Source organism: Salminus brasiliensis, chromosome 12 (assembly GCF_030463535.1).
Source record: "Salminus brasiliensis chromosome 12, fSalBra1.hap2, whole genome shotgun sequence".
NCBI lineage: Eukaryota > Metazoa > Chordata > Actinopteri > Characiformes > Bryconidae > Salminus > Salminus brasiliensis.
Genome location: NC_132889.1, coordinates 31,081,494 through 31,098,228, shown reverse-complemented (window position 1 = coordinate 31,098,228; position 16,735 = coordinate 31,081,494). Strand labels below are relative to the sequence as shown.

At 39.7% G+C, this 16,735-nt stretch overlaps 1 protein-coding gene across 1 annotated transcript in view; it reads right to left on the bottom strand.

Moving 5' to 3' along the window:
* The window catches only part of slc6a16a (solute carrier family 6 member 16a), a 24,443-nt gene extending 9,164 nt beyond the window's left edge, over positions 1-15,279 (bottom strand). The window contains exons 1-11 of the mRNA XM_072693022.1: positions 15,097-15,279; positions 6,596-6,824; positions 5,859-6,016; positions 4,356-4,482; positions 2,770-2,945; positions 2,485-2,595; positions 1,932-2,173; positions 1,650-1,830; positions 1,253-1,454; positions 608-767; positions 339-501 (exon numbers count right to left, since the gene is read on the bottom strand). Of these exons, the coding sequence (XP_072549123.1) occupies positions 339-501; positions 608-767; positions 1,253-1,454; positions 1,650-1,830; positions 1,932-2,173; positions 2,485-2,595; positions 2,770-2,945; positions 4,356-4,482; positions 5,859-6,016; positions 6,596-6,824 (1,749 nt within the window). The 5' untranslated portion in view covers positions 15,097-15,279. The remainder of the gene's footprint in view (positions 1-338; positions 502-607; positions 768-1,252; positions 1,455-1,649; positions 1,831-1,931; positions 2,174-2,484; positions 2,596-2,769; positions 2,946-4,355; positions 4,483-5,858; positions 6,017-6,595; positions 6,825-15,096) is intronic.
* Positions 15,280-16,735: the final 1,456 nt, after the last annotated feature.

Here is a 16,735-nt window from a genome sequence, read left to right as displayed (position 1 = left end):
GTTTATGTACATATTGGGGGTGTAAACAAATAACAGGGTAAGTCAGTTTTGAGGGTTTTGGAATTGGCCTGCTTTCCAGCTATGTTTTAGTTATGCAGGATATTTACACCCATTGCCGACACAGATGTGCGAATGCAACAGTGTTTGAGGTTCAGGGTATGTCATTTCCATGTACTGAACCCTCATTATTCAGCTATTCCAAGTTTCACAATGCAGTTTCCCATTCTAACAATGATGATAGCCAGCAGATGACACCTATTAGCTGACTCGAGAAGTGTGTGTTAAAAATGCCCTAGTGTGCGTGTGTGTGTGTGTGTGTTTTTATATGTGTTTATTACCGTGATGTGATTCCATGCCGTGTAAGTTGGCCATTTGAAGACCATGCGTAACAGACTAGCGGCCAACAGGCCCACCATAGCCAGCAGACACACATACTTCCACATGTACTTATAGATCACAGGGGGGCGCCAATGCAACATGACAGCGACATCATCAAGAAATCTGCAATTAAGAAGATGTGCAGTGAGGTCAGCACTGCAGCACTAAACTGTGATAGTTAATACAGTTTCTACATTTTCAGTGTTTGCAGGTGCAGTTGCAGTCATACCGATCAGCTCCGTAGATCCACGCCACACTGAACGTCTCAAATACGACGACAATAATCAGCGGCAATGTAGCCGAATAATCATCAAACATGGTCACAAAGTAGTTGCCACTGCGCTGAGTGAAGAGCAGCCCTATAATGAATCCCAGGACACAACTGAACACTGTAACATAAACCACAAAGGAGATTAGTATTACTTATAAACATTACATAGGAGCTCTATTACACAGCCCAAACACAGACACATCATATATGATTTAAATGCTGCAAGAAATTGTGTGGCTGCAGTGCAATGCATAGAATCATGCAGAAAACTGAGATCTCCCTGATTGTGAGTGTGACATGATTATTGGTGTCAGGAGAGCTGAGGCCTTCAGCACAACAGTCTTTTGAGTTTAAACAGAATAATGTTTAAAAAAAGAGCATCAGAAACACATTGTTGATGAGAGAGGTCAATGGAGAATGTTCAGATTGGTAGGAGCTAACAGAAAGGCTACAGTAACTCAGATACCCACTCTGTGTTGAGCAGAAAAGCATTTCAGACACATTGGGTTCCACTTCTATCAGTCAGGAACAGAAAGCTGAGGCTGCAATGTACATTTGTTTACCAGCTATAGGGTTAGTTAGTGTGTGTGTGTGTTTATGTACCTGTAAGCATAGTCTTGTGGCGGCCCAGCAGTTTGAAGTTGTCCATGAGGGGTGTGAGGATGCCTTGCATGGTGCCAAACATGGTGGACAGACCCAGATTGAGCAGCATGAGGAAGAACAGAGCTGACCAGAATGGACTGGCAGGAAACTGTGCCATGGCCTCAGTGAACGCTATAAATGCTAACCCTGTCCCTTCCACTCCCTGAAATGAAAAATGGCCTGGCATTAGGCATGGTGCTATTCTGCTCCAGAGAGTCCTATTCTAATGGAAACACATGCATTTCCGCATCTGTGTCAGCAATGGGCGCAACCTCAAATAGCTGATTGTATTCATTAGAAAGGGTGTCCCTCAAACACCTTCAAAGATGAGCAGTAGCAGAAATGCAGTCTACCTCACCTTGTTCATTTCTTGTTGCAGGTCACAGTCTGTGATGTTTGGCCCCAGTAGTTTCCCAAATTGGCTATACCACTGTCTGTAATCCTGCAGATCCACAGATTTTGGATTGGACATGTTGAACCATGGCCACCAGTGCTCTGATGAACCTGATGCTGCCATCTCTGCCATTGTACCCACATTTCTACAGGAAAACAAAATGACATTAGGCCATATCTTTAGGACTCAGCCAGCTTAAGGCTGGCATTCTTAGAGAAACACTTGTACACACATAAACAAACTCACGTCACAACACACTCCAGGGCAATGTTCTTGGCTCGGAAACCAAGTACCACAAAGACAACAAGTGAGGCCAGGACTGAGGTCATGAAGTTGATGGCAGAAACCATGAGGGCGTCACGGTGGCAGTTGTTGTGGATGGGATTGTAGGATGAGTAAGCGATCACAGAGCCATAACCTAAACCAAGAGCAAAGAACACCTGTGTGGCAGCCTGGCGCCATACTTGAACCTCCATCCAGATCTCTAACTGGAGAAGAGAGAGAGAGAGAAGGAAAATAAGTTTTAGCAGTCAAACTTAATAAACTCTAGGGTTTTTATTTAGTTAGTAAACTCATGAAGCTATGTATTACGCAGGATTTGGGAAGGTTTAGACACCTTAAACCATTTTCTTAAAAATACATGTTCACATGTTAATGTACAGTTACTCTGTTTTTTAAGGCTTAAGAAATGTCACTGTCCTGAGGTGTGATATAAAAAAATCTTCAAGAATTAGGCTGGAAACCACTGTTATTTGGCACCTGAGTTAAAAAAAACCTTGTGCATGAATTCTTTACTTACTTTAGGGTAGAACATATAGGTGATTCCTTCAATGGCACCGTCCAGCATCAGTCCTCTGATGAGGAAACAGAACAGCACAGCATACGGGAAAACCGAGGAGAAGTACATCACCTAGAATTACGAAATAAGAATGAGAAAAAGAGAAAAAGAGAGGCAATTGTTTATTCTGTTGGCTTTAGAATGTCTCAATGTATGTTATGGACGTTGACTCCCCAAGGTGGATACTCCAAGGGCACAGGCTTAAGGGTGTAACTGCTAATGTGAACAAATATGTTTTAACAGTACCTTGGCTGAGGACTTGATGCCCTTGATCATAGCAAGACAGACAATAGCCCAGGCAGCAAGCAGGCAACCGGTAATAATGGGGTTAAACTCTCCAGTTTGGTCAATAGAATCAGAGATATCAAGAGCCTTACGAAACCAGAAGTAGGACGTGGGCGAGCTAGCAGCACACTCCTTCACTGAGAGAGAGAAAGACAGACAGACAGACAGAGAGAGAGAAAGACAGAAACAGTCCTGTCAGAAATCATTTAGATTACATTTTTTTAGCATTTGTCTGAGGTCTTATCCAGATCGACTAAGGGCCCGTCCCACACATATTCAGATATTTGCCTCCCTCCATATTTGAAAATATTTCCGTCCACACAGGGACGAAAACATTTTCATGAGCATGCTAGCCCTGTATGGGGAAAAAGTACCTCATTAAGAGAGACATCAAAACACCAAAGCATCAGTCCTCTAATCATGGTGAGGACTGATTCAGAAAACACATAAGAAGGTAGAACACACAGAGGTTTAATCCCAAATTACACACTATTACCTACAAAGTGTATTATGCAAGTCAGCAAATTATGGATTGTAAATCTAAGCATAGCATTATATATCTATAATATAACAGTATTTACATTTATTCATATTAGGGAGGCACCGATCCGATATTAAGATCGCACATTGATATTAACAAAATTAGCTGGATTGGGTATCGAATAATTAGGCTGATCCATGGAACCGATCCTTTTACTTTAATTTGTAGGTGTGAGACGGCACTAAATGTTTACATTATTAAAATGTTTGATCACTGCTTGTATGTTTGGCCAAGTTACTTATTTATTCTCAGGTTCAGCTGCTTGGTTTTATTTTGAATTACTGTTTACACTAAATATTCTAAAATAAAATAAAGTGAGGCTACTTATTTTCAAAACTTAGTTTCGGCAGATGCATTCTATTACTGTAATATATTTTAGGAGACTCATTTTTTAATGCTGTGTCAAGGTCCTGCACAATTGCTTCTTATTTTAGAGACTAATAAATAGCAATACATTTGTATATATGTGTTAATTCGTTATATTTTGTTTTACAAAGGTAGTAAAGTAATGTGTAAGTCAACCATGATGCCTTAAGTCTCTCCCACATGGTGAAGTAAACAGTTTATTAATTCAGCAATGGCGTCGGATTATCGGGTATCGACCGATATGCAAAGTTTATATTTCGGTATCAGAAAAGAGAAGCCGGATCGGTGAATCCTTACTTCATATGTCCAAATCTGAAATCTAGTGCTATCTGTGTTTTATGGCTTCTGTAGTTCATTATATAAGGAATAAAGAGGTATTTGAGATTCAGCCAGAAACATACATGTGTTGTGACCAAAAATGGCTAAAGCCAAAATAATAATAAAAAAAAAACACCTCTGTGTGGACAGGGCATCTTTTATTTAAAAAAAATTAAGCAGACTATGTGGATCAGGGAATTTGCCTGATTCACATTGTCAAAAACACAAAAAAAAACCACAGCAAAAAAGTTTGTGTGAGACAGTCACAATATATAGATGATTGTACTGTATAGAGATGTGTGAACTGTATAAATGGACGTACCTGTTTGGTTGCTGCTTAGTTCGACGGGGCATTGTTGCCATGGTAAAGGGTACTGGAAGGAGTTCCCCAAGTAAAAGAGAGACCAGGCAATGATGACGTTATAGTAGAGAGCCACAAAGAAACATACCTGAGAAAGAAAAAGAGAGAGAGAGAGAGAAAGATAGAGAGAGCAGTGGCAGTATGGTTAGGTAAAAAAATCCAATTTACATAATTTTACATTTGACATTTGACTTCACATGAAGTCAATTATTTTAAGTGCTGACTCATTCTTCACAGTGTTTATATAAATATCTCTAACTATAATATAACAACAGGTCAACCATAGGCCATCACCTCCTTAATATCCCTCTCTCTCTCTCTCTCACACACACACACAAAATACAGCCTGAGTAAGTCTGGCTGTCAACTTTAGAAACACTGCTGTCAAATTACTGATGAAGTAAGCATCTCATCACACAGGGAAACACACACACACACACACACACACACACACACACACACACACACACATATACATACACATACACACACATACACACACATACACACACATACACACACACACGTGTATACATGTGCATATAAGCAATAGTCTTGATGTGAAGTTGTTACCAATACCACTGGCATGTAATATTGCTCTAGAGTCTAATTTTAGAGCGCAGTGCTGGACAGAAGTCTTATTATGAGCTAAGGCTGATGCCCCTTGATAAATCCCTGAGCCACAAGTGTGTCATTTCAAATACTGAACAAAATAAAACACACACAAAACAACCTGAACATCACATATCATATGTAAACAGCATCTCTATACTAAATGCCAGTGTGTGGTGTCTTTAAAAACTTTTTTAATCTGAAGTTGAAGTGGTGTAATTCATTAATTAAATGAAAAAAAAAAAAAAAAAAAAGGTTGGATTTTACTCTTTTTTCCATCGTGGTCCTATATTATTTAGAAAAAAACTCAATTTATTAGAAGCTAAAGAACACATCTTAACCAGGGGTGCCAATAATTACGGAGGGCACTGTATATATATATATATATATATATATATATATATATATTTAAATTTTTCAAACTGGGTAAATGTCCCTAGAGCCCTAGAGTAACTCGCTACAGTGATAGTGAATGAAAGCAGATGCCCAAACAGCCTCTGCAGGTCAGGTCAGGTTTATTACAAAACAAATGTCTATGTTGCCTGATGTCTGAGACATTGTAGCACAACAGTTCTGAGATAACACGTCACTGGCCATTTTGAGTACTAAATAAAACACCCGTTTTGCATTGTAGGCATTGTGACCCTGGTTCCTGTCACCACCACAGTAAAGAAATCAGATAGAAAAAAACAATTATACAGTAATTAATTAATTAATGTGTGGTGCAGTAGTAGCGTGTCCACCTGCCTGTGGTGTTTACTGTGAACAACAGACTGACCATAACATATGCTCTAGATTCTAGATCATAACAGTTCTCCCTATAAATGTTTGGGTTGTATGTGTGTGTGTTACCATGCAGCTAGAGTAGCCAATGCCGGCCAGGCGTGGTGAGATGTGTTTCCACACTCCGATGCTGCCCTGCCTGATGTTCTGACCAGCGGCCAGCTCCATGAAGAAAAGAGGAACGCCCACCACCAGCAACAACATCACATACAACAACATGAATGCCCCTGCATGGAGCATGAGAAAGAGAATGAGTGAATGAGAAAACCCCTTTATTCATATTTTATGATACAGTACATGGACAAAAGTAATGGGACACATCATTCACTTTAAGGGTTTTTTCTGCAACTGTCTGTATTGTTCAGGGAAGGCCTAAAATCTACTAGATTTTGAAGCATTGCTATAAAGATTTGATTGCATTTAGGGACAAGCAGGTTACTGAGGTAACGTTTTAGACGCAGCCTCATACATAATTTCAGAGAACAAAGTTACACTGCTCCAAAGCTCAATGCTAGGGGGCTCTATACCCCTCTAGCCCATGCCTGGAATTAGACATGTAGCTAATACGTTCATGTTTATGTGCTCCAGAGTGTCCTATTCTGTTGGGAGTGCTTCTCTACGGGGACAAGCTGTGGGTTTTTGAATCTGTACATCTGTGTAAGCAATGGGTGCAACTTAAAACAGTGAAATGCATTCATTTAAAGGGGTGTCCACAAACATTTGGACATATATGATGTTTTAAAATTAAAGTACACTATAACAATGAAAATAATTATAGGCTTTTATAAATATATATAGACTCGTACCTCCTCCATTTTGGTGGCAGAGGTAGGGGAACCGCCACACATTGCCCAGGCCCACGCTGAAGCCCACCTGGGCAAGGACGTACTGTAGTTTACTATCCCATGCCGGACGGTCCTCCCCCGCCTCATCAGACTCCACTCCATCTACTGACATAAGAGCCATAGCTGAGTGGCTCTCCTCCAACCTGGGACCATCATCATCATCATCACCAGGCAATGGGGGCTTCTCCATCTAGAAGGAAGGGAGGCGTTTGTTTGTTAATGGAGACAAATGGGCTTCATTTGTGATCTACGACGTGATACTTGCTATAACAACAGGACAAAACTGGATATTATGGACATTATATGACCATCAGTTGTGGATGTGTTCTTAATGATGTGGTCATGTGAGCTTACTCACTGACAGATGATGTTGATGTTTTTGCTTCTCAACAGTATTAATCACTAGACGAAGGGAATGGACCTGCAGTCTGAATTTCCAGACAATGGAATAGAATAAAAGAAACTGGCTTTTTCACTTAAAGGAGTAGCGTGTTTCAAATTCTCTTTCTTTGCTGACATAAGCGAAACGTCTGGTGTTCGCCCACATGTAGTTGATCAGCCGAGTAAAGCAAGTAATACCCAGTTAATTAACACTGTGTGACATACAGTTATCTATTAGGAATGGGGGTATGACAGAGTTTGTTCCCGTGTTTAAATAGTTCATAGTATTATCTGATAGTATAATCACGGGAATGTGAGAACCATCTATTGCTCCATGACATTGTAAAACCCTCAGCGTTCCTCTAAACTGTTCACAGCCTCCCAAAAAACTTTGATTTGATTGAATTTGATTGTTGTGCCAGCTTTCTGACAAAATAGGCCCCCAAAATCACAACCACTACAATGTTTAAGCACCTGCAGCAAAAAGCCCAGTCATTTATGAGTGGGAGCAGATTTTCTGAACCCAGAAGCCTGGTTTTGATCACTGTCAGCAGTTCCCACAAAAAATAAATAAGATGAATGATGTATCCGTAATTTAGTCACTACAGTAAATGTCAGTCCTTTATTGTATATAAGTTTTTGATTATGCAAATACTGTGAAGCACTGTGAAGATATTTTTACTAATACATCTGCTTACTGTCCAACCTAATTCTAGCAGAAATAGGAAGGCAAGTGATGGAAAACCCCATTGAATGTGTCAAAGGTCTTTATTCTCTCTCTTTTTTATTTTGTAAAAACACTTGACCTTTTTGACCTTTTTCTTAGGTTACTGCTCACAATGTTGTTTTTAAAAATATATGGGTGTTTTTGTGCAGTTAACAGTAGGGGTGTAAGAAAATGTTGATACATCAAAGTATCCAAATGTTACGGTTTGCGGTACTGTATCGATTATCAAAAACACAGTATCGGTTTTCAATGTATAGTTCACATGCAAAAATCGGTGGCAGACAGTGGTTCGCCAACCTGTCTTGGGATTCCACTGTTTTGTTCCTTTACTCTGATTTTATGCATGTAGTGTTGTGTAGATATACTTTATATACAATCTGATTAAAATAAACACAATATATCGCCCTTGCTTACAGTATTGCAATATATTAAATTATAACCCCTGAATCATGACCCCAGCTTCTTGCCAATACACAGCCCTAGCTAGCAGATGCAGACGCTGATCACTGAATTCAGTAATCCTAAAACAGTGCATGTATTAATTCATCTTGAGTGCTTTGCTGTGTGAGCGCAGGTGAAATCAACATGATCTTAACTTGGATGTAATTACATTTAATAGTGCTATATTGATAAATACTGGGTGGGACACTGTAAACACACAGCTAAGCCTGGTATAGACTTCTGCTGTAATGACAACACAGCACACAGTAAAATAACCTTTTTTGGACAGTACCTGTAAGTCAGCAGCACTGGCATAAAAGCCTTCTTATAGTTATAAAATAACTGGATTTTGGGAGTAGGAACATGTCTAATGCCCCTCCTCTTCTCAACCTAAGTTTCATCTCTACCTTGTTTACATGTTCATAATGAAGTGTTAACAACTAAGAGCACCACCCCAATACCTCCCTTTAACTCAGCCACATCTCTAGATCTTGGCTCAACTTATCAGACGGGTCTGGCTTCCTACCACAAAGCAGAAGACACTCAAAGTCCAGTCCAGTTCACCCAAATTCTCCCACAGTCTCTTACTTACAGTCTTCTCCCATATTATCCTGTCCTGTCCTGGTTTATTTCATGCTTTACCAACTTTGTTGCTGTAGGGAAGATGAATTCCTCTCCCAGTGCTGTTACACAAGGAGTTCTCCAGGGGTCAGTCCTAGACCCTCTTCTGTCTTAATTTTCACTGTTATGCTCTATGTGAGAACTAAAACCTCCACTCTGCCAGCTCCTGCCCTTATATCCTGCATTTGTGATCAAAACTCAGATATGTCCCTTAACTGATGACTTAGCTGTGAAATTTTCCCAAGTGGTTCCTTCCTTCCTTATCTAAAGCGACTTTTAAATAATAAAACTATTAAATAATAATAATAATAATAATAATAATAATAAGCATAGCATGGACCAAACTCACAGATTGACAGCTATGCCTCTGCAATTTTCTTTGGGATCAAATTAAATATGATCTATCTATTGAATAAAATTTAATACCACTATGAAAAAAACAGAAAGAAGCTATGGGGTGCTGTAAGCAATCAACCTGATTTACACTATTGTTAGTTGCACTAGCACACAAATTTTACATTGCATAAATTTTTTTCCTTTTAAAAATTATATATATCGTATCGTGTATATCGTAACTCTATATACACTGTCTGTATATTATCCCAGTACTAGAGACACTAACAGCTGGAACCAAATTCATTGCACTGTGCATCAACCCATTTTTCCACTAAATCTGATTCTTATTCTGATTTTTTTGTGCATCACTAAAAGGGAGGAACTAATTTGTTTAAATTTAACTAACTATGTGGTAACGCCAACAAAATGGTACATTTAGCTTTTTGATTAGAAAAGAGCGTGGAGTTTTTTTGGGTGGAAGGTAGATCAGATGTCAGTGTGTGCTCCTCTTCTTGTGGGAATGCTGCGATAGCGGGAAGAGAAAACCTAATTTGAGGAAAAATCCCAAACATTTTCAGATGTATAAACAAAAAGGCTGAAGGGGTGAGGAGAAGGAGAACATACATACATACATAGTATAGTGTATATAGATTATGCAACAATGTTGTATGTGTGTGTGAAAATTCCCCACTGGAAATTGCCGTAAAGGTGCCTCCTTGTACAAATACTTCAGCCACAGCAGGAACTTAAACACTGCTGGGAGAAGAAAGGGAGAAGAAAAACCTACCACTTTTTCAATATTGCGCATCCTTCTTGTTTCCACTATCCATTTCACTCCCCAGAAAAGATCATATAAATGTCCTTACTGTTCACTGTAAAAAGCAGTAAAGCCAAAAAACGTCAAATCCTCCTCTCCTTCCATACTACCTTTGGGGTAGCCTTCCAGTGTCTAAACGTTTGCAGCCAAAATGTGAAAAACAAAAAAAAATCTAGCTCCTCTAACACTGTGCCAAAGCTCAGCACCTGAAAACTACAATAGCCCTTATTATCATATTTACAAAAGACAAGACCAAACCTCTATATGAGCAACAGGGTTCCATCACTTATTAAATGAGCTTTCAGCCCTATCAGCCCTAGTACACAGCAGAGTTTTGTAATACACAATGGAGCCATCAGTGTAGGGCTGGGTGATATGGTAAAAATACTATATCACAATACGCAATATTTATCATGATACATGTAATCACTGACTAAATACATCAGTTATGACAGATTCTTGAAAACTACAGAGATGAATACAGTGATTTTTAACAATATCTCAATATCTGCTGCACTTCATCTAATCAAACCAGTCTAATTACACTGTTGGTAATGAAGCGTGGTTGATCAGTGTACTTTAAGCACGGATGATATCCTTGATATGCTTAGAAAAGCATGTTGTGTATCACAATAACAACATTTGTCACAATATAATAAAATATCCTATATTTACCCATATTGCCCAGCTCTACCATCAGTATCAGTACATTTGTCTTGAAGCAGATGCTTTCTAAAGGCAAGTCCACATCAACACAAAGTGTTCAGCGAAAATGCCAGTAGGTCCGAGCTAAATGGGTCATACACAAATGCGCCAAAGAATGACTAACAGTTCTGACTAAGGCTTACTTTTATGTTAGCATAGATCCTTTTCTTGGTTCCCATCAGCTCTTGACAAAATCTATGCTAATACCTTATTCTGAAATGGTAAGGATACCAGCAGTAATGTAATAAAGGGCACTTAATTATTCCTGATCTGAGTTTTTTATATTTATTTATAATTAGTGGGGCAACATGTGCCTTCAGAAGTTTTTCTCTTGCTGTTTACAGCGCTGGTTAGCAAAACTAGACTTTACTAGTATTACAGTCTTGCATGGTGATTTCAACAGCTGACACAAGTGTGCAAATACACACACAACTTGTCTAGTCCCTGAAGAGAAAGGTATTGCCAATAAAATAGAACTCTCTGAAGCAGATAAACACAACCTGTCGGCACCATGCCTTGTGCCAGGTGTGGGCTAAAGGGCGGTAAAGCCCCCCAGCATTGGGCTGTGGAGGAGTGGAACGGTGTTCTCCTACAAACTGACTTACAATTCTGCACTTTTAAAAAACAAAAGCTTCAGAACTAGGGATGTCCTGATCTGATCCAGTAGATCAGGATTGGGGCCGATCCAGGCACATTTAATCGACTGGGTATCTGTTATTTTAGTCCAAGTCCAGTTTCATGGTGTTCAGAGCACCATCTGGTGTCCTCAAACAGTGCCATAAACAGACATTACTGCCCAGCCGGTGGCAGTGCAGACGTTCTCAAAAGGTAAATAAAGGAGTTGAGGCTCTGCAGTGTGGAGCTATTTTACAGTGGAACATGAAAACAGGCCATAATATCTGAACGTAATATAACATAATATCACTGAAACGCTCTGTTTTACCAGCGGGAGAACTGCTCGCCTTTCTATTACACACACACGCTATAGAAACAACTCGTTCACCCACCAATAAACCAGTTATTTCACACCAGTAGACCAACAACAACACACACTCACACACACACACACACACAAAATAATTCGCATGCAGTGTTTTAAAGGAGTTGGGGCTGATTGGTCAGGGAGTCAGACTGGATTATAATATATTAAACACACTAAAAAACTTTATAAGAAATCTAAACTTTTAAAAACTTTTTTTTATTTGAAGAAAGGTCTCTACTAAACTAAATCAGTCCGTTCAGAATGTCTCATTATAGAAACTGATACTAAAATAAAGTGATTTTACTTCTGTATTAATCAGCAGAACATCTTATCTAAACTGTGTGACTGTACTATATCTATACAAACACAAAGATCAGATGAAATCGGTAAGGGATGATACTCAACCTGATCGGCACATCCCTAGTGAGCTTTTTTCAACAGACCACGTCTGGATCCATAGAGAACCTTTCTAAGAATGTTTCTTTGAATAACTATTACTGTTAAGGTCTCCACAGGCTAATCTTTTGTCAAATAACGGCATGTATGAAACTCTGTCCCATCAACAGACTTTAAAAAGTACAATTGTTTTCTTTTTTCAGAACTATCAAAGTCAATGTTCCAGGCATCAGATCACGTATTCATAACCACGTCATGCAATAGCTCTCCGTTACGTAGCTTTTACAATCATGAAACTCTACTAACGTTTACTTCCTATCGCCACCATTGTCTACATCTCTGATACGGTACGTTCCTCTAGAGCAGTGCACTTTACATCAAACCACTCTGCAAGACTTTGTTTACATCTTAACAAATGCAGCATAGTAGGTACACTTAAGGCAGGAGATAAGGAGTCCCAATCACGTTGTACACACTGTGTTTCATGTGAGACTGAACTTAGCACAGAGATCCCATGCACTCCCATCTATGAGAGTGGAAAAGTACAGAACACTGTCTGGCAAAGAGAGAAAGAGAGAAGGAAAGAGAGTAATAGGGGGTGTGTAAGGGAGAGAAGGGGGTGGGTCCCTGCGTCAGCAACTCAGCTCAACTCTCCCTCACCCGACTGACCGACTGACAGGCACGAGAAACAGTGGGAAAAAGAGAGGGAGGGGAAAAGAGCGAGGGAGTTCGACAGCGTGTTGTGAGGGACATGGAATGTTTTCAAGGTGTCTCTTACCTTGACGTAAGTGTTGGAACCGAGAAAAAGGACATTTGTCTAAAAATGAAACACTTTTAGACGCCAGTTTTTCTCCTGATCTCTTGTTTTCTAAAGTCTCCCTCTGTCCACAATCCTGGAAGTCCCTTGACACCCCTTCGCCTCTAATTCTATATATAGCCCTGTAATGGTCAAGTGACCAGTGTCCAGAATGGTCAGTGTGGACTGCATTTCTGTGTTGGGTGTCCAGAGATTTCTCAGACTTCAATGTACACACAAAGCGCATTGGAGGTCACTGATACGCAACACAGTGTTCCTCTACCACAAGTCTCAAGTGACTTTCCATTACTGTATCAACAGTGTAAACTCCAAATGCCGAACATGACAGAGACAGCACTGACATTACTCCCCTTTATTCCTTTCAATAACTTCTGTGTGTCCTTCCGCGCCCACTGAGCAAGGCTGTTGATTGGCTGAGAGGCTGCTTATCACCAAACGTCCCTTAAAGACTATTTTGTGTGTGTGTGTGTGTGTGTGTGTGTTCATGTATTTACCGCTTTGTGAAAGCAGGAAAATAGGTTAACATGGAAAATTGGGTGGACATATTAACACAACATACACGGACAAAAGTATTGGGACACCTGCTCACTGCTTGTTTCTTCCTAAATCAATGTTATATATATATAAAAAAAAGAGTTTATCCTGATTTGTTGGAGCAACTCTCTGTACTTCCAGGAAAAGGCTTTCTATCAGATTTTGAAGCATTGCTGTGAGGATTTGTTTGCATTTAGCAACAAACGCATCAGTGAGGTCAGGAACTTCCAAACTCATCCCAAAATGATGGTGGAACAGTTCTCCACTGCTCCACAGCTCAACGCTGGGGGTCTTAATACTCCTCTATAGGCAGCACTTCTCTACAGGGACCAGACAAGCTGTGTGTCAGCCGTGGGTGCAACATAAAAGTACCTGAATGCGTTTATTAGAAGGGGTGTCCACAAACATTCGGAAGACAGATCCTAACACTCCTAAAACAGGGGCACTTTGAAGGTTACAGCAGGTTACGATACAGAGGGTTTTTTTTTTTTTTTTTTTAAACCTTTAAAAGTACCCCTTTGCCAATACTGTATAGAAGCTTTTTCACTAAGTTCTTCACACTGAATTTATACAAACAATCCTCTAAATATGAAGTATGTTTCTGGTAAATAAGCCCACTGAAAAAACATAAGTGGACTCTGGGAAATAAACAATATACAACAAATCCAGGACATTGTGCCCCACAAAAACCTTGAAAAATGGCAACTTTCCAACTTTTATTGGAAGTCAACATGAAATTATTTTATTCCAAGTCATTCTATCGCATTTCTATTGCCCAGTGCATCATGAAATTATGAATCTGGACTTAATGTAAAGAACAATGACCAGATTCAGATTATGTCAAAAAGTAAAAAAATATTTTTGGAGGTTTTTGCATTACAGCAGCAAATATACAGTAGAAGCTACTGTACCAGTCAGACCATACAGGAGGAGGTCCCCACAATGTTTTTTAAAGATTGCTCATTATTCAGTTCTATTAATTTATAAAACTGAAGGGAAAGGTTTTAAAAGGTTCATTATTATAATGATGGCTAAGAAACTGTACTGTACAGTCTGTTTAATAAGGTTAGTACTGGTGTCAGTACTCATCCGGTGCATCATATAGGCGAATCTCTCAATAGCAGTATTGATTTGTCACTGTCAGGCTTAACTCACACTGTCACACTGGCTCCACTGAGGCTGGTTCTGGCCTTGCCCACTAGGTCTTCAACCTAAAGTCATCCCAACTGCAAATCTGACAGCTGACTCAGCTACTGATCCGATGCACCAAACCCCAGCGTATGGAAATAAACCTGCTACATGATTTGGAAATTATACCCAGGTCATTCTCATGACCAATATTTAACACATCTGGATGAATTTGGCCAGCACTTTCCAAATGAACCATAGCCTTTAAATCATTTGTTCAAGGAAAATATTGATAAATGCTTAACAGCCAATGTAAATGAAGAGTGGAGAGCTATTGACAGTTTAGCACAATGCCTAGGCCTACTGATTTAAATATAGGCACTTTACATGTGTTAACATATTAGCACGAACCAACCATGACCTATTGAGTTAATAATACCAATACAGGCATAAAGCAAGGATGAGCACTTTGCAGCTTTGCTATGAACGTGTAGCATAATGTATGCAGAAGAAACGAGGTGTAGGCTATTTAGTAAGTACTGAAAAGCCCCTGCAGGCTTTGTGCACAGCTGCTTACCTCACCTCCTGCTCCTGTGGTGGGGGGTTTCTCTCTGTGTCCGCTCGCACACACTCACTGTCTGGATTTGAGCTTTTGGCTTTTCCTATGCTGCTCTTTCTTTGGCCCAGTTTTCTCTCTGGTTCCAGTTGTGGGTTTAAATGTTTATCGGTCGCTCACGCTCCAGAAACGCAGTAAACTTCGTCGCCACGTTGGTGTGTTTCGAGCTGATAACTCCTAAAAAGTCACACACACGAGAAACCTTAGAACCTCGTTGCTCCGCCGCGCGCTGATTGGCGCTCCGCTGGGCGGGGGTGTGGTCATGCTGCACGGTGCCCCGCCCAAACAGCCCCACAACATGTGTCTGGGGCCCATGGCGGTGAGAGGGCGGTGCAAATGGGCAGTGGGAGGAGGGGCCATGCTCCTTTAAAAAAGGAGATACTGTAAAAGAAAGGGAAAGGCGTCCCTTTATGGACCCTCGTGATAGTGAGAGGGTGTGAGAGGGAGACAATAACTAACTAACTACTTATTTATTTGTTTGTTTTGTTTGTTTAAATTTTAAATTGTGATTATAATATAATATATAATATCATTTTTCGCCGGTTATTTGTTTAGTTATTTTTATAACTAAATAATAAAAAAATAACTATTAATAGTCGATTTTTAAAAAAATGACGGTCATACGTTTTAAGGGAGCTGCAATTATAAATTAAGAAAGCGATGGAAACACCCCTCAAAGACACAAATACAAATATATGTCTGTACGTTTCTGTGTGGGGGTGTGTAAGTGTTTTTTTTTTTTTTTGGGGGGGGGGCGGTTAAGACTTGTGGGGAGTCCAATTCGCTCAGATACCTTCGTGCTTTACCTGTAGTTTGCAGTAACAGTCTGTATAATGATGCTCACACTGAAGGACTTGAACTTCAGAGTATTTCCACACGAGACCCTGCAGACAAGCTCTTATATAACGTGGTTAGCTGAAGCCAGAAGACACGTTGCACGCTCTTACCACAAGATGGCGCTGGCGCTACAATGCAGCTTGATCCATGTTTCTATTCAGAGTAGAGCACATCTATCTATCTATCTATCTATCTGTCTATCTCTCTATCTGTCTGTCTGTCTGTCTATCTATCTATCTATCTGTCTGTCTATCTATCTATCTGTCTGTCTATCTATCTATCTATCTATCTATCTGTCTGTCTGTCTATCTATCTGTCTGCCTGTCTATCTATCTATCTGTCTATCTCTCTATCTGTCTGTCTGTCTGTCTATCTATCTATCTATCTGTCTGTCTATCTATCTATCTGTCTGTCTATCTATCTATCTATCTATCTATCTATCTATCTATCTATCTATCTATCTATCTATCTATCTATCTATCTATCTATCTATCTGTCTGTCTGTCTATCTATCTATCTATCTATCTATCTGTCTGTCTGTCTATCTATCTGTCTGCCTGTCTATCTGTCTGTCTGTCTGTCTGTCTATCTATCTATCTATCTATCTATCTGTCTGTCTGTCTGTCTGTCTGTATGTCTATCTATCTATCTATCTATCTATCTATCTATCTATCTATCTATCTATCTATCTAACTGTCTGTCTGTCTGTCTGTCTGTCTGTATGTCTATCTATCTATCTATCTATCTATCTATCTATCTATCT